Source organism: Oncorhynchus nerka, linkage group LG17 (genome assembly GCF_034236695.1).
Source record: "Oncorhynchus nerka isolate Pitt River linkage group LG17, Oner_Uvic_2.0, whole genome shotgun sequence".
Taxonomy (NCBI): Eukaryota; Metazoa; Chordata; class Actinopteri; order Salmoniformes; family Salmonidae; genus Oncorhynchus; species Oncorhynchus nerka.
Genome location: NC_088412.1, coordinates 19116419 through 19138472, shown reverse-complemented (window position 1 = coordinate 19138472; position 22054 = coordinate 19116419). Strand labels below are relative to the sequence as shown.

At 44.1% G+C, this 22054-nt stretch overlaps 3 protein-coding genes across 6 annotated transcripts in view; all 3 read right to left on the bottom strand.

The window, feature by feature from the left end:
- LOC115144840 (fibulin-1-like) overlaps positions 1–7853 on the bottom strand; it is a 41487-nt gene extending 33634 nt beyond the window's left edge. The window contains exons 1-3 of one of the 2 annotated variants that reach the window (XM_029685940.2): positions 7590–7853; positions 2849–2957; positions 202–334 (exon numbers count right to left, since the gene is read on the bottom strand). In XM_029685940.2, coding sequence (XP_029541800.1) covers positions 202–334; positions 2849–2957; positions 7590–7644 — 297 coding nt within the window. In that variant the 5' untranslated portion in view covers positions 7645–7853. The remainder of the gene's footprint in view (positions 1–201; positions 335–2848; positions 2958–7589) is intronic. The other variant, XM_029685939.2, reaches the window with a different exon arrangement.
- A 2345-nt stretch (positions 7854–10198) lies between these two features.
- Positions 10199–21826, bottom strand: LOC115144839 (transcription intermediary factor 1-alpha-like). Of its 3 annotated transcripts, none has more exons than XM_029685935.2 (18): positions 20965–21826; positions 20431–20549; positions 19754–19901; positions 19377–19509; positions 19083–19199; positions 18801–18915; positions 18243–18389; positions 17962–18076; positions 17246–17646; positions 16065–16214; positions 15482–15581; positions 15103–15157; positions 14850–14985; positions 14210–14568; positions 13760–13898; positions 13536–13610; positions 11370–11525; positions 10199–11142 (listed from the first exon to the last, which is right to left on the bottom strand). In XM_029685935.2, exons 1-18 carry the CDS (start codon positions 21224–21226, stop codon positions 10876–10878), a joined length of 2994 nt encoding a protein of 997 aa, XP_029541795.1. In that variant the 5' UTR covers positions 21227–21826; the 3' UTR covers positions 10199–10875. The 3 variants fall into 3 exon arrangements, with proteins under 3 accessions (XP_029541795.1, XP_029541796.1, XP_029541798.1); XM_029685936.2 differs by having other exon boundaries at positions 20887–20975; XM_029685938.2 differs by lacking the exon at positions 10199–11142 and having other exon boundaries at positions 11450–11525; positions 13493–13610.
- LOC135561293 (collagen alpha-2(XI) chain-like) lies at positions 11495–13478 on the bottom strand. Its single transcript, XM_065002735.1, has 2 exons — positions 13450–13478; positions 11495–13354 (listed from the first exon to the last, which is right to left on the bottom strand). Exons 1-2 carry the CDS (start codon positions 13476–13478, stop codon positions 12436–12438), a joined length of 948 nt encoding a protein of 315 aa, XP_064858807.1. The 3' UTR covers positions 11495–12435.
- Positions 21827–22054: the final 228 nt, after the last annotated feature.

Here is a 22054-nt window from a genome sequence, read left to right as displayed (position 1 = left end):
GTTGTAGTGATATGGTGGTGTAGGATCCTGAGGAAGAAGACAGCCGGGTCTAGAGCACCTATCTTGGCAGAGAGCCTGTAGTAGATAGTATCTTATGTGAATGTATAATCTACCTGACAGCAACAAGCTCCATTCCTCATTTCTCCCCAGAGTGACATGTTTCATCCTGCTCAACAGGATCACACACACACACACACAGACCTTTGCGGTCTTGGTCTCGCAGGTGCTTCCAGGAAACTGGGTGTCACAGCCCCCCTGGTCTTTGGCCATGTTGATGCCGTTTGTGCAGATGGAGTCCTCCAGTACCGTCGCGCAGCACTGCTCCTGTACTATCCTGTCAGACAGGAACAGGAAAGACACAGGGAACACAGTTTATTCTGAACTCCATCACTGGGCTCCTTAGTGGAATAGAGCGCTGTCTCAAAGTGCTTCCTGTTAAGAAGAGCCCTGGGCATGCCTAATAGGGATCTATTCATAGTCCTGCCTGCTGCAGCTGCTGTACGTGGTTGAGTGATAAAGGAAAACCCTGTGTGAGCTCAAGGTGGATAAAAAGTTGTCTATGTATAAAATCTTCAATTTAACAGTTGGGTAAATTCACCACTGCTTTCATTTGGCTTACCACACACCCACTGTTATGGGTACAGTGAAGCCAACTTAACAATCAATGATTTACCGTAACTATTGTAAACCCACCCACCTCCCCATTGGATGTTCCCCCCCTGATTGTCACAGAGGGGTGCAGAGCTGCAACACTTCCTGGATAAGGTTTGAACATTTTTACTTTCCCAAAATTCCCAGGTTTTCCAGAAATCCTGGTTGGATTTTGCATCCCTATTTCCTGGACAACATTACTGGAATTACATTCCTCTGGGGGAAGGCCAGGCTGAGTCTGGAGTGGAACCAGCCTATCTAGGATGCCTGAGCACTTCCAGACAGTTGGAGAACCAGTGATATCCACCTCTCTGACCAGTCTGTCCAGTTGGAGAGGCTTGATTAGCCGTTTTACAGTAAAACCAGAAACGGTTGTCGTACTGTAGACAAACAGCTGCTGTAAATAATCAGATCTGAAATGAGAGTGAGTGCAGGCAGCACACCTCTTTACTGTAGACAAACAGCTGCTGTAAATAATCAGATCTGAAATGAGAGTGAGTGCAGGCAGCACACCTCTTTACTGTAGACAAACAGCTGCTGTAAATAATCAGATCTGAAATGAGAGTGAGTGCAGGCAGCACACCTCTTTACTGTAGACAAGCTTTATCAGACCATCAACAGTCGGGTTGCTGTGCTTTGCCTCCAATGGTCTGCTCCTCTGAGGGACTTTAATAAGTTAAGGGCTGTTTGTGTTTGTCTGTCTCTCTGTCTGGTCTGTCTCTCTGTCTGGTCTGTTTCTGGTCTGTCTCTCTGTCTGGTCTGTTTCTGGTCTGTCTTTCTGTCTGGTCTGTCTCTCTGTCTGGTCTGTCTGTCTCTGTCTTTGGTCTGTCTGTCTGTCTCTCTGTCTGGTCTGTCTCTCTGTCTGGTCTGTTTCTGGTCTGTCTCTGTCTGATCTGTCTCTCTGTCTGGTCTGTCTCTCTGTCTGATCTGTCTCTCTGTCTGGTCTGTCTGTCTCTGTTTTTGGTCTGTCTGTCTGTCTCTCTGTCTGGTCTGTCTCTCTGTCTGGTCTGTCTGTCTCTGTTTTTGGTCTGTCTGTCTCTGGTATGTCTGTCTTTCTGTCTGTCTGCTCCGTCTGTCTGTCTATCCGGGCTGTCTGGTCTGTCTCTCTGTCGGGTCTGTTTCTGGTCTGTCTCTCTGTCTGGTCTGTCTGTCTCTGTCTTTGGTCTGTCTGCCTGTCTCTCTGTCTGGTCTGTCTGTCTCTGTCTTTGGTCTGTCTTTCTACCTGGTTGTCTCTGGTCTGTCTGGTCTGTTTCTGGTCTGTCTCTGGTCTGTCTGGTCTGTCTCTGGTCTGTCTGTCTATCCGGTCTGTCTCTGTTCTGTCTGTCTGTCTGTCTGTCTGTTTGGTCTGTCTGTCTGTAGGGAGGGAGTGAAATCCATTGTCTGTTTTACAAGTTTGAGTGTATATACAGTACTGTACAGCACTTAGATCCCCTCTCCACTCCACTCCTGTAACTTGCTCCAAAAAGCCTCTGTCTTTATCAACCCTCTTACCAGAAATTATCTATTTTTCCTTATAAACTACAACCACACTCACGCCGCCTCCGCAGAACCTTTTAAGGGCACAACCGGGCTCCTGTTTTTCTTTTCTCTTCTTCTCTTTTTCAGTGTCTGAAATAATCCCTCTGACTTCCTGTTCTTCCCCCTCTCCAGTCCTCTCTTTGAGTATAGTTTCACCTCAGTGGTATTTCCTGGATTTGGCAATACCCCTCTCTCTAAACCCTAAACCCAACCCCCCACTCAACCAAAAACCCTCACCCTTCCCCCCTCACTCTATAATTTGAACAAATTCTCTATCACTTGGGTAGCCAATGTAAATACATGTGCCACCAGAGAGCAGATTGAGCAACAGATCTCCTCCTTATTGGCCTTGAACCTGTGGCAACACACCTTCTAATATTACTACCAGAGCTGTTATTACTGTCATTATTACTATTGTAATGTACCCTGCTCTCATATCAAGTCAATAATGTGGCTGGGGATTTATGACCGGGGGTAAGGTAAAATCATCTCACATTATGGCCTATAGTCTATCTTTACAGCATTAAATGAACCCATGGGACTAATACTGAGGTAAGCACTTATCACTATGGGCACAGAGGTAAGACCATAGAAATACAATCCATGTTCTATCTATTGTAATCATGACATTTCTATGGATACGAGAGCCCAGTAAGTCCAGTAGTGGGGCCTCAGTCACCTGCATGTGGTGGACTCGGAGATGAGAGGGAGGGCTGTGCAGTCCTGGTTATCAATGCCCCGGTCCCGACCATCCTTACAGCACTCATCTATTGACATCTGTTTTCCACCTGTGGTTGGACAAAACCACAAACAAACACTGGGTTATAGGCTTATGTTGTATGCTGTGGCTGGCCCTACTGAAGAGTGGGGTGGCAGGTAGCCGAGGATTGGGTCAGTAACCGAAAGGTTGCTGGTTTGAATCCCCGAGCAGACTTGGTGAAAAATCTGCCCTTGAGCAAGGCACTTAACCCTAATTGCTCATGTAAGTTCTTCTGGACAAGAGTGTCTGTTAAAATGTAATGTGGTGTGACTATAGCAGTTGTATTTATATGGTTTTAGCCTGCTGAGAGCTAACGTTAGACTTCAGGGCCCAGGCAAGATAGCTCATAAAGCACAGAACCACCTTCCATGTTACATAAGGTAACAGTCAATCTGAGGGATAAGAAACTCTCTAACATTACTTAGGACTACACTGATAGAGCAGAATGGAGTCTATTCTCTTGCAGGAACAACACAACATGATTTAGAATGATTATGCAACGCATGTTTACCAAATGTGCAAAACTCTGAGCCAAACAAAAATATATTGTTTTACCCAATGCCACTCACACTCCCCAACTATTAACAATGTGTCTTCCAAGTGATTGAAAATGAAATGCAGAGCTGTAATAGGAATGTGTTTAAATGCCCATAAGCATTTTGCCAGTGATACTGAATGATGGATATGTTGTGTAGAAATAAGAGAGGCTTTACGACTGGAGCTGGACCAACTCTGTGGCGCTCCGTCTGGTTTTTACATGTGGATTAAAGAGCTCGGAATGCCTCAACTCTGTAAACAATTCAGCCATCGCAATCAGATCAAATACATTCATTTCCTTGTGGTTACTGTGATTTGCCAAACGTGAAAGAACTCTGGCAGGTTGGCTGGTCCTTTCTTGCCTTAGGCATAAACAAAGCTCTGCCTGCCAAATTGGTACTATGGATATAAATCCTCCAGAAGAACTCTCAAAGTCATCTTAGTTCATCCAATAAACCTGCTGTTGATTCGTAGCCTAGTCGGAGACTAGAGGAATAATAGTGAATACAACAACTGAAAAGAATAACAGACATCGTAGAGGATCATAGACATGTCTAACTTCAAATTCTAGCTTGGCAGACGAGTCAACAAAATAGGATCAGAGGTTTCAACTAAGGCAGGATGTGTCACCTTTAATTTAGAGTTCCAATTATTTCTGCCAGAGGAGCTATGGAACTTGTTTTATATCTTTTCATATGGGAAGTACAGATAGGGGCCAAAGGTGTGAATAATTTAGCTTAAAAAGAATATGGTCATTTATGCGAAGGAAATCACATAACTGTCAACATTGACCTTGAGAGATACAGATATGAAAGTTAATTTGGGCAGATTCATAAAAAGTAGTTAAATTATGTAGCAACCATGCAGATAACTTATGCTGAAAATCATGAGTAAAGTGTATCATCGAACAAATACAGACTAGGTAGTCAAGATGGATTACCATGCTAACAAACACTATTTTAACATTTTTAATTTGACCCTTTTCTCCCCAATTTCGTGGTATCCAATTGTTAGTAATTACTATCTTGTCTCATCGCTACAACTCCCGTATGGGCTCGGGAGAGACGATGGTCGAAAACCATGCGTCCTCCGAAACACAACCCAAACAAGCCGCACTGCTTCTTAACACAGCGCGGCTCCAACCCGGAAGCCAGCCGACCCACTGCGCCCGGCCCGCCACAGGAGTCGCTGGTGACCAGCTAGACTCACAACTGCAGCAGTCGAGCTCCTCGTCCCACCATGTCCTAACTGAGTCATAACCCACCGGTCACAGACGTCAGTCCAAAGGTCGGATTTACATTCACTAAGGTGAATTCAACACGAAATCAAATCAAAATGCCATCCTAAATCAAAATTTAGGTTAAAAGGTGGGTGAAAAAAAGTCTAAATTCTCTTATGTTGTTGACTTTTTTCAAATTCAATCAGTTTTCCCACGTTGATTCAATGTCACCACAGAATTTTGGGGTTGAAATTTTGTGAAATCAACGTTGATTCAAACAGTTCTTGTCCGGTGGGAAAGCTTTTCGTAAAATACTTCACATGGACCTCTGACTAGACTAGTGCCATTCTCTTCAACAGTGATAAAGTCTATCTCAGCTTTCATCTGAGGGCTGAATCCAACACCAGGATGCTCTTGGAGAGTGACAAAAGTGTTGCTTGGAGGGAGAACTTAGTGAAGACAATACATTAGCTGGAAGAGCGGGGAATAGTAGGAATGGTCAAAACTTCCTGTGGTGAACAATTCTGCCTGCTCAGCTGTCCCACAGGCCAGTTTTGGCCGGTCTGGCCTTTCTTCTTTTTCTTGACCATTACCCCTGGCATTAACTGACGTCTCCTTGCCAAAACACCCTGGAAGCTGGAACCCTCACTATGTCTTTAGAAAGAGCAGACAAACCCCCAGAATGCATCTCACCAGCTCCCACAAAGCTCCATGAGGCTCCCTTCCCAGCTCAGAGGAGGCATAGCATGAGAATATCATAGAATCTCAGTTTCATCTGATGGTCACGTGACTCTCACATCCCGCAGTTCTGGTGTATTCTCCCTCCACTCTATACTGATAACTAATCCTAACCCACAGTGCATGACAGGACCATTCCATAACCACCATAGTCCACAGCCTGCCCCCTTTCCCAACTAATTGAATGAGCAGAGCGTCTTAAATCTACCCTCTACTATTGTATCAAACGAAGCAAACCAAGCGGTTGCAGAGAAGATCTAGTAATCTACCCGCCTGCCTGTCCGTATGATGCATTGTCTGTCTACATAAAAAGCTGATTTCCATCTTGGAATGTGGTGCTGGTGGTGAGGGCTGTCATGCCTCCTGTCTGGGTCTGGGCAGAGAGAGAGAGCGCGAGAGAGAGAGAGAGAGAGACTAGACTCCTCATGTAAACGTTGCTTAATGAGCTCAGTGGTGCCCCAGTCCCTCAGCCCACAACAATGGCCCCTCAGACAAAGCCAGACATTGCAGCAGAACAGTCCACTTCCATGGGCCACATCCTTTAACTAACACACTTTAGTCAGTTTACCTAATGGCATCGAAGTTACACAAATGACCTTATAAGTGCTGAGAACATGTCACAAAAGTCTGTCATTGACACATTTCACTCAACCTAATACGTATTTGGCTGATGGTTGAGTCTATGATGGTTAAGCTGATACAAAAATGTCTGAATGAGTGATTAATGTACATGGATGTTCCATAACCTGGTCGTATGGGGCCATCTTCAGATCTTCAGTCAGTCCACTCTGACACCATACCATGATTCTCTCCCGTGGAGCATGGAATCTGAGAAGAGGAGCTAGGGGTGCTGATAGGTGTTGGGGGAGGGTATAGCCCCCGTGTGACATGCCCAATGACATTGGATTCAATGGAGATGGGGTGATGTCAACTTCTTTCCTAGGCACACCACTGTCAGGAGCCCGGCAGGCTGTGAAAGTGGCCCCATGTGTGTCCAGTGGACCCTAATCTGGGGTATATGGGTTGTCCCAAGCTTCTGTGACCCCTGGAGGGGCCCTTAAAAGTCTAAATCAGAGCTCCTCCCCCCTGACCAGCAAACGCTCAGTGGGGTACTGCTTAAGTGCCTCCAGACTCATTTGACACACCATCATAGTGTAAGGAGAAACCTGGCCTGCGTCTGGCTGGCTGTCTGAGCATCAAACCTCTTGAACACATCTCTGTACTGCGTATTTTAAATGTTAAAGCCTTGTTACTGTTAGCTGTTGGGCAATAATTTCCATCTGTAATATTGTAATCGGCAGGTAGTCTAGAGGTAAAGAGCATTGGGCCAGATACCGGAAAGTTGCTGGTTTGAATCCCTGAGCCAGCAAAATCTGTCAATGTGCCCTTGAGCAAGGCACTTCACCCTAATTGCTCCTCTAAGTCCCTCTGGATAAGAGGGATGTAAAATGTAAATAGCATAATGACCGCTCACTGATTACAAATATCAGTCCTGGCAGTAGTCTGACCAATCTCTACCAACGAAATTAGTCCATATTAAAAACTACGCACAATGCATTTCATCACTGTCAAATCACCTTAGGACAAGTTGAGAATGATGAAACCATCCTTTAAGCTAGTAAACATGGGCAGATGTTTTACTGGCAAGATACACACAAACACACATGGCACACACACTCACAAATCAAATCAAAATCAAATGACACACACTGAACAGCATGTGACACAATAGGCTACATGTTTGTACTGTAATATAACTGACAGAGTGTTCATAAAATGACATGTAAAACGTATTGGTTGGTTATCTCTAGTGGTACCCGACCTAATCTCTGCCCACACAGTGATACTGCAGTAAACTGGTCAACTTGAAATATCTACCATGCCTATGTGTACTTACAGGAGTATTTTGTCTACTGTATGTCTATACCAGTCGAGGCTGCTGAGGGAGGACAGTTTATAATAATGGCTGGAATGGAGTGGATGGTATCAAAAACATTCCATTCCATCCATTATACTCCATTCCAGCCATTATTATGAGCCGTTCTCCCCTCAGCAGCCTCCTTTGCGTCTATACAGTATGCGGTACATCACGCATGGGCATGGATTGATTCTCATGGTTAGAATTACATCAGTAGGCTACTAGCCTGAAGCAGAAAGGTAACTTACCTTGTCCGTTGAGAACTCCGAACAGAGAGAAAAGTATAACTATACCGGGACCCATTGGAAGGAGGAGAGATTCTTTCTAAACTAAAGAAAGTGTACAACAGTCAGATCTGTAATATTCTGCCTTAGGTGTGAAACAACAGCACAGTTTCCCACGGACACGCAGATTTTCAAGCGAAAGGTAGACAGACTGTGAGCTCACGCTGGGCAGGAGTATGCGTGTGGGTGATGTGGCTGAATGAATCGCAGCGTGACTGTCTCAGAACGAGCGTCTAATTATCTCGCTCAGAGGGGCGGGCGGGGGCCATCGCAAGTGACGAGTAAAACATTTTTAAATCAAAAGTTCAGAAACCCTAAATGGAGTGTATTGATTTAGACATTACATTTTATACGTCCTCTTATTAACTTCCAGGTTCTTATATGACACAATTACATTTAATTTAAGTCGTTTTAATGACTTCCATTAGCTAGGCCTACTGACAGATTTAAAGTAGCCCTAAATATCATTTTCTTCTTCTGACTGAATAATACGACACGTAATGGCGACATTGATTAACTTTCATTCAGACGTCTGTCTGTGGCAGAATGATCACACTGATTACTTAAGACCTGGACTCCACTCCTTGGAGATTCTCTGGTTATCTAAAAAAATATGTTGTGGCCATTTCCAGACTGCAATACATAAAATCTTTAGAATTTGTAGGTTTATTTTTTTTGTATACTTTTTTGATCTAATGCATATTCCATATTTTGCAACATTTACGACCATCCTCCTCCGCAGACATACTTGATATTGGAGGTTGACAAAATTGTTCCTCAGGAAAATGATTGATTTCATTGAAGCGTATGTTTTTTCATCCTCAGACTGTCACAGACGTGGGGTTTCTTTTTCACCAAGTGGAAGATATACTGTATATGGACCATTTCCTCTCGATCTGAACTGCCAGTGTTAGCCTACTGTTCTATAACAGCCAAGTGTTGCGTAAATGTGGTTACCTCAATGCATGGATTGCCAATTAGCTTACAAGGGGGGAAATGCGTTAAATGATTAGTTGATTAGTTTACACGCTAAAAATCATAACATGTCATTGCGGCAGAGGCTTTTTATAAGTGTGTTCACCACACATTTTCTGAATGACTAATTATTTTATTTTCCACATAATGCCTGTGGACAGCTTGCCATGGGCACTTGATTAACCACTCATTAGGTTTCTCAAACTGTTAGAGGGCACAATCCCTTTGAAAGCTACTCACACGCGCGTGCGTGCGCGCGAACATACACACACACACACCCTTTGCCATGTGCCAAAAATTGCAAGGAGGTAAATAATTGATAGATGGCATTATAAACCTTTTATACCAAACTAAGTCTTTCTGCAAATTCAATCAGTCATCTGGCGTTGGGTATGCATGGTGAGAGAGCCAAGAGTAAACAATCATCTAATCAGAGCCATGTGTGTCCCCCCTCCCCCTCACACACACCACATCACACAGCCCCTCTAGAAACATCTCGAGTGGCCATGCATGGCTAATACTAGCACTCTTCTGGATGGGCCTCCCTGTGCTGCTAAGGCTAGTTACTATCGAAATTCTCTGTACCCTTGCTGAAATGAGGAGAGTTGGAAGTGTCAACTAAGTGCATCCTGGCAACTTATTTTTGGTGGGGGGGGGGGGGTACTGTCGTCTTGTAGAACAATTAGTTCTAAACAAGTATCTTAGACAGCAGTGGCAAAATATAGAGGCAAGTTTATGGTGCACTGTTACACAATAAGAGTATCACGTTTCCACAGACTGCATTCACATCACTCAGGAAAGTAGAGCACAAACTCAATTCATCTTTAGATATCAACCAGAAGGTAACACTTATACTGCTGGTATATCTCCTTATCTTATCTCCTCTCTGGGTTAATGCGTGTGGGGTGGTGGGGGTAGGATCACAGGACCAGTGTAAAGATATGGCCATAAAAGGCCCAAGAGGATGCCTTGTGATGAGGACCAGACTCAAACCCAGATCAGTGAGATTTCTTTGAGATACTATTCAAACAGGTAGGGTTTCATACGTTTTCGGAAGATGAGCAAGGACTCCACTGTCCTGACATTATGGGGAAGCTTGTTCCACCATTGGGAGCATTGACTGGGCTGAGTGGGAGCTGCCCTCCGGTAGGGGTGGGAGGGCCAAGAGACGAGGTCACACACACACCACTTTCCCCTCCCCTCTCCTTTTCACCCTTTAAACGAGAAACAGCAGCTCAGGACAAACTCAGATCTCTTAGGTCGAGGAAATTAGAGTGGCTGAGGTCACTTTTAAATGGTGCTAATCTTCTAGAGGGCACTGAAGTCCTTTTGACTTGTCTTACACTTTCCATGTCACCCAGCATCAGGCTACTAACATGTACGGTACTGTTGGTTATCTGGACCTGCCCTTTGGGGCCCCATGTCATGATGAATTACTACAGTAAACTTAAAGAGGATTAGCTATTATTTAACTATTCCAACTGTGATAGACATATTCATCACCAATAGATTACATTTCCTCACCCTATAAAACATGTCTTACTGTAAATGCTGAATGAATACCACACAGACCCCAAACAGCAATAAGAATCATAAAGTAAGATATTGGACATTGTTTATTTGACCCTGTAAACAGCTGCAAGTAAACTTGCATGCAAGAAGTATTTTTTATGAATACAATATTTTGGTTTTCATAAGTAGCGATGGTATGAAGTCATGAGAAAACATAGCAAATGAGGTTATTTAGGACTGCATTTTGTTGAAGATTTACTTGCCTGGTTTAAGTTAATGATCATTGTAAATATTTACATACACTGAATAAAAACCACTACAACAATGTAAAATATAAATACATGACACATTGAATGGCTCAATGACAAAACAACGAGGGAACAAAGATGAAGTTCTATTGTTGCGATGAATAAAGTAGACCTCGTGTCATGCTACCAGCCATCACACTGTAAACTAGAGGCTACCGTAGGCCTGAACAACTAGACCTCACACAGCTGACATGTTCATGAAACTAACACTTCATACAGTCTTGCAATAACAACTGAAATAGTCTTTATGTTTTATCAGGCTGGTTTGATACCTTTGACGTGTTTTCACTTCATTAACCTTGTAACAGTTCCTATTCCCCAAAATGATTCGATCACAGAACATTATTTTGGCACATTTAGAAAATCAGACTTTCTCAGAGAATAAGATTCATTACTAGTATAGGCTAGTACTGGCAGTGTTATTGACTGATAAACGTTGATGACGATGTGCACGCTTATACGGCCTCTTCCTCTCCCTTTGGTGAGCTTAGCTGAGCAGGAGTACACAACTCCTGGGTCTCAGAGCACCTGCGCTGATGCTTTGCATGCTGGGAGCTCTCCTCATCAGGGGTTGTGGGAGGGGGAGGAGAGACGGGAGGGGTCACAGAACTGATGACCTCAGACTTGACCTTTGGAAAAATCCTTTCAGGGTAGAGGAACTTCAACTGCTCCTCAAAGAACCTCTCCAGGTTTCTCCCTGCAGTGGCAACCTCAGTGTCAGCCTGGCATGGGAGGAAAGAGACGACAGATGTATGTGGTTGTTTTACCTACCTTAGTTGAATGCACTGACTGTAACTAATTCTGGATAAGAGCATCTGCTAAAACTAACATGTAAATGACAAACATTGTAAAAACTGTCCATCCACACACATTAAGAGCTTAATTAACACATCTGTGTAAACTAAGATAAAAGGACTCTTCTGGAAAACGTTAGTGCTGTCTAGTCTACCTCATTGAATGCTGCACAGTTCCTGAAGATGAGTCGGATGTCTGATACAAACTCAGAAGGTGTCTGGTAGCAGGGGCTCTGCCTGGATTCCAGCTTGCTCTTCACAATGGACAGAACCATCGGCGTCTTTTGGGTCTCCTGGTTCTCTGGCAATATCTACAGCAAAATCACAATATACAAAACAACAAAAAGTGTTTCTCTCAATGTCCCTCATCATGGCTATACAGTGGATGATAAACCAAGGAGACATTTCAATCCAAAAACAGACCCCTCATAACCTCTCTATATTGATCCATAGACATCATTTGGTACAGTAATGGTAAGCCTATGTCAATGTTTCTCCTATATTAATTTAGCAGCGCCACAAAAATATGATTACAAAAAATGTCATATTTCTACCCAGATACGCTTTTAAGATCACAGTGACAACATATATTTGTAGCATTTGAGGCATTCAATGTCTTTTCGGGTTTTCAATGAGGTAAATGCAGATGGGAAACACTGTGACTCGGCCGATTTACTTAAAGCCACTATGCTGCATTAGTTGAGCAACAGGTTTTAATGCTTTAAAAAAGGGAAAATTCTATTTCAGATGGTGTCAACATAAATTATTTTGGTGTAGAGTGCCTATTTAAAAAGTCACCAGAAACGAGCTTCTCAGTTTTTGTACAAACATTCCCGTGGGGGGCCTACCTCCTAGCCTATGCACTGAGAGACTTTTATCGGTATAAGCGGCCAAAGAGCAAGGTGGAGATATTACAATACCAATACCATATTGTTTTTACAGATGTTGGATCTTAATTTGACCTATATTGTCGCAGCAAAATAATCCTGCAGCAACACAATTTAAAAGTTTAGTCCATAATGTTGCTTGATAGATAGGTGGTTAGGTAATTAGCTGGCCATAAGTAGACTACATGAAAAGTGCAATAATGTAAATATAACCAGATGTAAGTGTGGGTTTTCAGTGAATTTATGTAAATCAAAGCTCATCTGCATTTCATGCGGTGCAGGGAAATTATTAGCAACAAAAGTGTGATCAAATTAAGATCCTCATCTGTACCTATTAAATTCTGTTTATCACCACATGGACGTAAAAGTAAGGAGTTAATTTTTGCGATTGAGCGTTAGTCTCTCCACTCACCAAGGAGGATCTAGCCTGGGATTGAGCGTTAGTCTCTCCACTCACCAAGGAGGATCCAGCCTGGGATTGGGCATTAGTCTCTCCACTCACCAAGGGGGATCCAGCCTGGGATTGAGCATTAGTCTCTCCACTCACCAAGGGGGATCCAGCCTGGGATTGAGCATTAGTCTCTCCACTCACCAAGGGGGATCCAGCCTGGGATTGAGCGTTAGTCTCTCCACTCACCAAGGAGGATCCAGCCTGGGATTGAGCATTAGTCTCTCCACTCACCAAGGAGGATCCAGCCTGGGATTGAGCGTTAGTCTCTCCACTCACCAAGGAGGATCCAGCCTGGGATTGGGCATTAGTCTCTTCACTCACCAAGGAGGATCCAGCCTGGGATTGGGCATTAGTCTCTCCACTCACCAAGGCCTGGGATTGAGCATTAGTCTCTTCACTCACCAAGGGGGATCCAGCCTGGGATTGAGCATTAGTCTCTCCACTCACCAAGGGGGATCCAGCCTGGGATTGAGCATTAGTCTCTTCACTCACCAAGGAGGATCCAGCCTGGGATTGGGCATTAGTCTCTTCACTCACCAAGGAGGATCCAGCCTGGGATTGGGCATTAGTCTCTCCACTCACCAAGGGGGATCCAGCCTGGGATTGAGCATTAGTCTCTTCACTCACCAAGGGGGATCCAGCCTGGGATTGAGCATTAGTCTCTCCACTCACCAAGGGGGATCCAGCCTGGGATTGAGCATTAGTCTCTCCACTCACCAAGGGGGATCCAGCCTGGGATTGAGCATTAGTCTCTTCACTCACCAAGGAGGATCCAGCCTGGGATTGGGCATTAGTCTCTCCACTCACCAAGGGGGATCTAGCCTGGGATTGAGCATTAGTCTCTCCACTCACCAAGGGGGATCCAGCCTGGGATTGAGCATTAGTCTCTCCACTCACCAAGTGGGATCTAGCCTGGGATTGGGCATTCCTCTCCACTCACCAAGGGGGATCTAGCCTGGGATCGGGCATTCCTCTCCACTCACCAAGGGGGATCTAGCCTCCTGGAAGTCAGCACTGAGCTCACTGCAGTACATCTTCAGCAACAGTCGCTCACATTTCTGCAGAGAGAGAGAAATACAACACACCTTTACATTATATCAACCCCAGAGATGATGTATTGTAATAAGATAAAAGTAACACCTTAAACACCTCAGGTAGGCCTGAGAAATTATTGTCTCTTTCAAATACAGTACAGTACAATACTGACCCGTTTGTCCACAGGGCAGAATCCTCCCTCAGAGTCTGGTTCCTCCTTCACTGTTCTGGGCTCTAATCTGCTGATGTCACAGTCATACACCACCTCAGGCACTGACAGGTCACGGCAGAATGAGCAGATCCACTCCCCACTGAAATAAAAACAACAGCAAACCAATAGAAACTTTAGTTTAATAACAACATGATAGCATCAATTTCAGATAACCGATCCATTTCATTTAATCCCATTTTAGGGCAGTGCATTAGATACAGTAGGCAATCTGACCCGGTGAGGGCCGATGTGAGTGAAGGCTTTTGCTCCAACCAAGCAGAAACACACCTGATTCTAATTACCATAGTATTTACAATCATGTGTGTTTCTGCATGGATGGAGAAAAAGCCTGCACCCACTCAGGCCCACCAAGGGTAAGATTGTCCACCTCTCTCCTAGGGCCTATAGTACCTGGGTAATCTGAAGAGGGTGGGGATGTGGCAAGAGAGGTGGAAGACTTTGGGACACTTGTCACAACACAGCAGCAGCTCTCCTCCATTCTGACACACAGCACACCAATCCTCATTAGGGTCCTCTTCTGGAGCTGGGCCCTGACTGCCTAGCTGCTGCTCTGCCCCCAGAGAGTGGCTCTGCTGTGGGGCTTGACTCAGGTCCCCTGAAGGCCCTGGAGGCTGTGGTGGGGCTTGGGCCTTTTCCTCTGTGCTCTGACGAGAAATCTGGACTTGTGGTTCCCCTCCATCTTGCCGACAGGTTTGGGCCTGGACCCCCGTGCTACTGTCTGGGAGGTTGGCTCTCAGGTTACCCTGTACCTGAAACACACACAAACACACTTACTTAACAGAACACTCAAAAACAGATCAGTGACCTCTCAGGGACCACCCAACAGCAATCCTGGTATTGAACACTATTACGACATCACAGTATATCATTACTGTGCTGTTACCATCTATAAATACTGTGGCTCAAAGACAAATAAATCACCCATACCATTTCAAGTAACATGCAATAGGATGTACATGTAATCATTATTATAACATTGTAATGATCAGTTATGAACATTTGTCTATTTCCAGTCCATCCGTCCTCTTACACAGCTGATGTCGTCCTCTGGCTCGTCTTTGATGATGATGATGGGTCCAGGCGATGCCCTTCGTCTCCTCTTGGCAGCTGATCCCCCAGCTCCATACGCCTTCTGCTGTGTCTCCAGAGGTTTCCAGGAAACAGTCCTTCAATCAGCCAATCAGAAGGAAGGTGAGAGAAAGAGAAATATAAAGATGTATTTTTATATATCAAAACATCATGCCTGTATAGAATTCACAAAGAAAGTGAAATCATTATCTTACCCTGGTTTCTCTTCACAGGATATAGCAGTTAGTCCTGCATGATGGTGTCCTTGTGCTAAAGGAAGATAAATTGTATTCCTCATACATATTACGGGGATGGAAATTAATCTGGCCTGCTTGACCGTGACTAGTACTTTTCAGACCGGGCTAGTAGAAAATGTGCCAATCTAGCCTGCTGACTGATGTTTTGTATTTTCAAATATGCCATAGAACAGATTTTGAACCCGGGCTAGTAAACATTGACGTCTACTAGCCTGGCTGGACAGTGTCCAAAATCCTGAACTTCGATCCCTGGTCATATATACACGAAGCATTGGATTTGTTTTCTTATATTTTGTTGTGTAGTATTAGTAGAGTAGTACACAACACCAATACATACCAGTTCTGTATGGGAGGGAAGCTGGTAGGGTCTGAGGGAAGGTGGGTCTTATTATCTGGACAGGGCCTCCAGGGTGCTTGTTGTGATATGCAGACTCCATCTAAAAGGTTTCACAACATCAATTAAGCTGCTAACAATCTGATTGTTAACAACATCATGCTACAGAGTGATATGTGGATGTGAAATAGAGCTACAGTTGTGATGAAGGATACTGCCACTCTTGCACGAGTCACTATTTCATCTCAAATAAGTAGACGTTTAGAAAATGTTTAGTGTACTTCACATGTATATTTCTGATTTTCACCTGCACAGGGCCCCCCCCAAAAAGTATCTATACTGGCATTTAGATTTTTCAATTCAAAGTTTTTATTTTATTGCCTGGACTAAATTATTCAGAATTCAAATGGATTGGTTGGAGGCAGGTGATTGTCCTTTATATCACCTGTGGTAAGTGGCAGGTGCCTACAGGGTAGAAAATAGCCATTCAACTCCGTTTTGAAGAGAGAAAACAGAACATTCTGCTCCATTACACTCCATTGTGAAGTGCAAGGGTGCCTGTTTATTTGAGCGCAGCTGTATGTACCTGTTGCTGTCGCAAGTGAGGAGAACTGAGGCTGCCGTTGCTAGACAGTGGTGCATTGTGGGAGAAGTGAGGCATTGGGTTGAATATGTCCATGTGTTTGAGTGCATAGCTGCTGGGACTGCTCACGAGGCCTCTCAGTGATTGGACAGCCTGTGAGTGAGAGAGACAGACAGACAGTTGGAGACAGAGTCAGACAGAGCTATGCCATCAACAATCAATGTCATATCTATTCTTATGAGTCAATGGTAGTGACAGACATATTAAATGCTGTATCGTCAGTCTGTAATTGGTTTTGTCTGGGAAAGTAGCCTGTGATAGGTTATGTCTAGGATAGGAGCCCCTGGCTTTCACAACACAGAGCAAAACAGAAGACAGAACACAAACAAGCCACTTGTAAATGTTCCAGAATGCTTTACTTAAGCACTTTGTTTTGAAACAGCCTTCTTTGTTTGGTCTAGATCCAAGCATGCAGGTTCAACAGTCAATGGCGAACAGTTTTTACATCGGGGGAAAAATGCATAGAAACTTGAATTTTGAGTTCCACAGACAATATGATAAGGGGTTATATAACTAAAGATGTTATACACTGTTTTGTCAGAAATGTACTCATGAAATAATGAGACTAGACATTGCCCTGACCAACCATTCCCTCCTGACACTGTATATAATTCAAAACAGTGATGACACATTATAAAGTCAAACTGAACACAAGGCCTAGCGTATTAATGATCTATAACGTGGCTGTTAAAAAGAACAGTGCTTCCAGGCTCCACCTCAACAGCTTGTTCACATCAGCCATGACGCAACTCTTGTCTGAAATCTACAGGCCAGTGGATTGTCCTCTTGATCTGCCTGTATTTTAGAGCTGGTGTAAAACAGCCTCAGACTAAACACTGTAGACCATACATATCTATCATCATCTCTGGAGGCTTTGGGTCTGTTCTGTATCACACGTGAGCAGCTGCACTGAGATGTAGACTATTTTTTCGATATATGTTTTTAATTTTTTTTTATGGTACCTTATGACTCAAAATGATCTTGACAAGTCAAGACATAAATTGCCCAGGATGTGAAGGCTGTCTGCTCCATTTGGGAAGACGTCATCCACTGTCTGCGCCTGTTAAGAATCCCTGTCAATCAAACTGACACACACACACACGAGCGTGCACACTCTTTCCCACCTGGGGAGGATATCCAGGACTTGGCAGGGTGCTGGTGGGACTGAGATGGATTGCAGGGGGGGCAATGAACCTCCGGCCCTGCTGGGGCATGGGGGGGAGACTCTGGGAGGGAGAGCCACCCTGGAGGGGCCCTGGAGGGGGTCTCTGGAGCCGCATGCTCTGGTACCAGGCCCAGGGTGGGGTCTGGGGCTGCCAGTGAGGCTGTTGGGCTAGTTTCTCCACCTGCATCTGGAGCTGAGCCAGGGTGTTGTGGTTGTGGGGGGCCAGGCGGGGCTGGGAGAGGCCTGGGGGCAGGCTGTTGGGGGAGCCTGAGGGGCCCTGCCCAGGATGGGGGAGTTGATGAGGGATGCCCTGGAAGCTGCCCAGCTGGGGGCCTGGGACATTCTCCACCACTAATGAGCCTGAGGGAACAGGAAGAGAGACGGCTTCAGCATAACGGAAGAGGTAATACACTGACCTGGTACAGATCTTTTATTTCAGAAACAAACTGCACCATACCAAACACATCCAGTACAACTAAGATTATTACAATACTACAACCTCAATTAGTGCAAACTGCAACTGCTAATTTAAAACCACTACAATAATAACTACTACTACTCCTTGTCCAACAGATCATTTTCTCCCCCAACATAAAATACTCCAATTTAAATGTTTCAATGAAATAGAATTGTAAGATGTCAGTGTAGCCACTCTCATTGTGCTTTCTCTCTTACCCAGATCGACATTTGAAGACCAGAAGCCTGACCGACACTGGAAACGCACAGTGCTCTGCGGTACAAACGAGGTATTGCATTTAGCCCGCAGGAGGTTTCCGATCTGAAACAGAATCTGCAGCAGAAGGGATGTTATTAATAATTTGGAGAAACTGAGAAAACACAAGGCATATGTTCTGCATTTCATCTATGCTTTACACCATGGGCTCCTGTCTGGCTTTAGGGATAGGGGATGCCTGGGAGTCAGTGGACCGAGGGAGAGTCTGGGAGGGAGGTCTTACCAAACGTTTGCAGTACAGGAGAGCTGTGCCGCCGTTCCTAGCTGTCGCCCATTTTGTGAAGTTGATCACGTGATCCAGGTGTCTGGACAGATAGCCAATATCCTCCTTCTGCTTCTTCAGACCGCTCTCATGATCCTTTGTCAGGCCCTTCGGGGGATAGGAAATAGATGGAGAAGTCAGAATCTGAAGAGAGGCTATAAGGACACTCCTGACCTCTAAAACAACTAACCAAACTCTAAAACTGACCCCTACTTTAACCACACCCTAACCTAATTTTAAACAATTCTGGAATTAAATATTGTTTTGCAGGTCAGGAGTATCCGTATAGCCTTTTCCCAGAATATGTGGCATTGTAACACTGCCTTCAGGGTAAACTCCTGTCATGACTAGGGCACATGACAATCAAAACATTTGTAGGCCTTGCCATTTCCTCCTGCTCTCTGCACTCATAATGAATACAAAGAAACCTGACAAATCCTAGAGTCGGAATAGCTATGGAAACGTGAGAATAAACAGAATCATCCTAATGTTAGAGATGTGATTGTGATCATACTGTACCTCAAGCTGATTGACAAGAATCTTTCCCTTTCTGTTGATCTCTAGTATCAGACTACAGATGGACTTCTTGATTTCATTGTGAACTGATATGCGGTTCTCATCAACTTGAAGGAGTCTGACAAACATGAAAGACAACAGACATGAACAAATCCATCTTACTAAACAGAAAACGTATTTGGATGCACGATGGAAGGACATAGTGTTCACATTTCACTATACATCGTGTACATGTATACAGCAGGCATAGAGATTCCTAGATGCTAAAGAAGATGCATTGTTTACCCATTGTTTATGGAGTTTGACACATCTTCAATGATCTTCTTTTTTTCCAGCAGTTGACGATTCATATCCTCCATGTAATGTTTGTGATTCTTATAGGCATCCTCCAGAAACTGGTAACTAAGTAACATATCATAGTTAGTTATTTAATTGTTACAAAATCATTCAAATCCACTCAAATAAAGGACAGCTTTAGTCACTATTAATTAATTAATATATAAATCAATATTTATTTAAATAGCAGATTTCGCCTTTAGATATTTTTTAAATCAATAGTGGCACATCAGTATTCAGTACTTGTGGTCCTTGTGCTTGAGTAGCTGACAGTCTCGACAGGTTGGTAGATCACAGGTTTCACAGAACAGCTTCAGGGGCTCCTGCTTGTGGACTTCACAGAACACTGGCCTATGAGTGGAAACACCCACATACTCTGGAAAACCAATGGGAAAGAATTGAAAAGCCAGAAGTTAATCTTACTGTAACCAATTCCAATCTGTCAGCTACAGTACAGGTATGCATTTTCTCTCAGGCTTTCTGTACTGTGTAGGAGGATGTGAGCATTATTTTCACTGAATCAACAAGAATATAATGTAAATAGAGCTTCTGCTTGTTGTACTGTAGGTATTTCCTTGACAATCGTTGCTGCCTCAGTCAGACTGGAAGCTGTACTGCACCTTGAGATACATCCCCCTTCTGTCTGATGGTGTGGTCTTTGGTGAACTTGACCCTCTGGTGGGCCTCCACGCAGGTGGCACACATGAACTCCACACAGTCCACACAGAAACCTGTAGTCTCTGTGTTGTCCTCACAACTCATACATAGCTATGGACAGGGAAGAGAGTCCAGTCAGACAAACATCAACAGAGAGACAGGTATACAGACCAGTCAGACACATACATAGCTATGGACAGGGAAGAGAGTCCAGTCAGACAAACATCAACAGAGAGACAGGTATACAGACAAGTCAGACACATACATAGCTACTGGCAGACAGGTAGAGGGACCAGTCAGTCGTATTACTTTCCACGACAGTTAAGTCAAATGTGAATTTGAACTTATTATGCCTCAGGAGAGAGAATATCGGTTAGAAAGTAAACGTTAGAATTTAGAGCCTGAAATCTGCCAAAGACTAAACTGTGTGTCTGTGGTAATGACATTGATGTTGGAGATAATGCCAAGCTTCAGCTTTACATCTGTATAATGCTCATGGGCTACTAAGCTGAAAAACACCCGGCATCTTGGTGAAATGGCTTGGTAAATAACAGAGATCCAGGCTGCTGAACAAGCTTTGCTTGGGTTATCCATATGTACAATCCAGCAGTAAATTACATTGACCAGTATTTCCACCCACCTGAACAGTCCTCTCCACGGTGCTGCTGGAAGCCTCCACTGAGTCCCTCACAAAGAAGTTCTCCATCACGTCCACCTCCATACACTCCTGTCTGCACACCGGACAGCGAATCACATTCACTGTAAATGGGAAGATGGGCAGACAAACACAACATGCATACATATTGAATGAAGTTGCACACACAACTGAAATGGTTAAATATCTCCAAGAATGCACAAGAACATGAGATAAGACTCCCTCCCTCAAACCCCACTAAACACATGTCTGAAATTGTAAGTCGCTCTGGATAAGAGCGTCTGCTAAATGACGTAAATGTAAATGATTGTAATCTGTGCATTAAATTCCTCTTGGTAGATGCAATGACTTCCAATACAGTTTCATTGTTTTAAATACATCACAGACAATTGCAAATCACACGATAGCATCCTATCTTGCACAGACTGCAATTTTACACACCCGGATGCACCTCCCCTTATACAGTCATTGGGATGCACTGTCTCGCGTATCTATAGTTTGTAAACATGAGCAGCTCACGTGGTTTCGTCGAGCTGTTAGTGTCTGGCATGGCCAAATTCCTGGAAGCCGACGGCAAACACTTCTTACAAAAAGAGTGGAGACATGGCAGAAGTTTTGGTTCTCGACTGTGAAAGTTTAAATGACACACGGGACAAGTGTCCAGAAAATTCAAGGTGCCTGTCCGCTCGTTGCAGGCGTTCGTGTTCTCCTGAACTGGCATGCTCTCTGCTTCGTTCTCCACAATAATGACAGCATCATCGGACTCTGCACCTTCATCCATCGCTGCTTCACTTTTATTAAAACAACAGATAAAGAAGAACCCCTGTCTATCTATGTCACCTGACAGTGAGCTATCTAAACATGCAGGTATTCCCAAAAATGTCCATTCAAAAGAATATAACTAGTCTAGACATCCTTCGTTCTCGTCGGTGTTGTGTTGCCTCCGGAACACTCCAATGTCTTCTGTGGTCAACATCCGCGTGCAGATGAGATCCTTTTTGTCAAATGCTTTCAGATATTCAGCACCAGCAGCACTACGCATTTATAACTGAATTAAATCCCTCGTTTGCAAACACACAACAAATATATAAGCAATTTATATGATTGTTTGCAGGCTACAGTACTGCACAACAGCGCGTATGAATTAAATCAAATCCAGATGCTTGTATATTTCTCCCAGACTGCTCTTCGGCGCGCAAGCTGCGGTATCTGAGATGGGTGGGGTCAGGTGCAGTAAAGCCCTGTGATAGGAGGGAAATGTGTGCTCCTTTCAAGCGCGCGCTTGTTCCAATAAATTGAATCAAATTTAGGGACAGATCCATCACAGAATTTCTAAACCATTGTCTCGCGTCTGATAGCGCAACCTGCCGTCTGCACTGATGACGTGTCGCGTTAGAATGACGCCATCTGACGGAAGACAATGGAGACCGTTCATATGTGGGAGGGTCTTTTGTTTTTATATTGGTCATAGGAGGCTCTGTACATGTATGATGTCCCTGGGACATTGCATATTAAAATGTAAATACAAATGAAAATATAATATTATTGAGCGAATAACCCTCAACTGCAAAAGTTTATTCCATACTGTAATTGTATTTTAAAGGTAGAC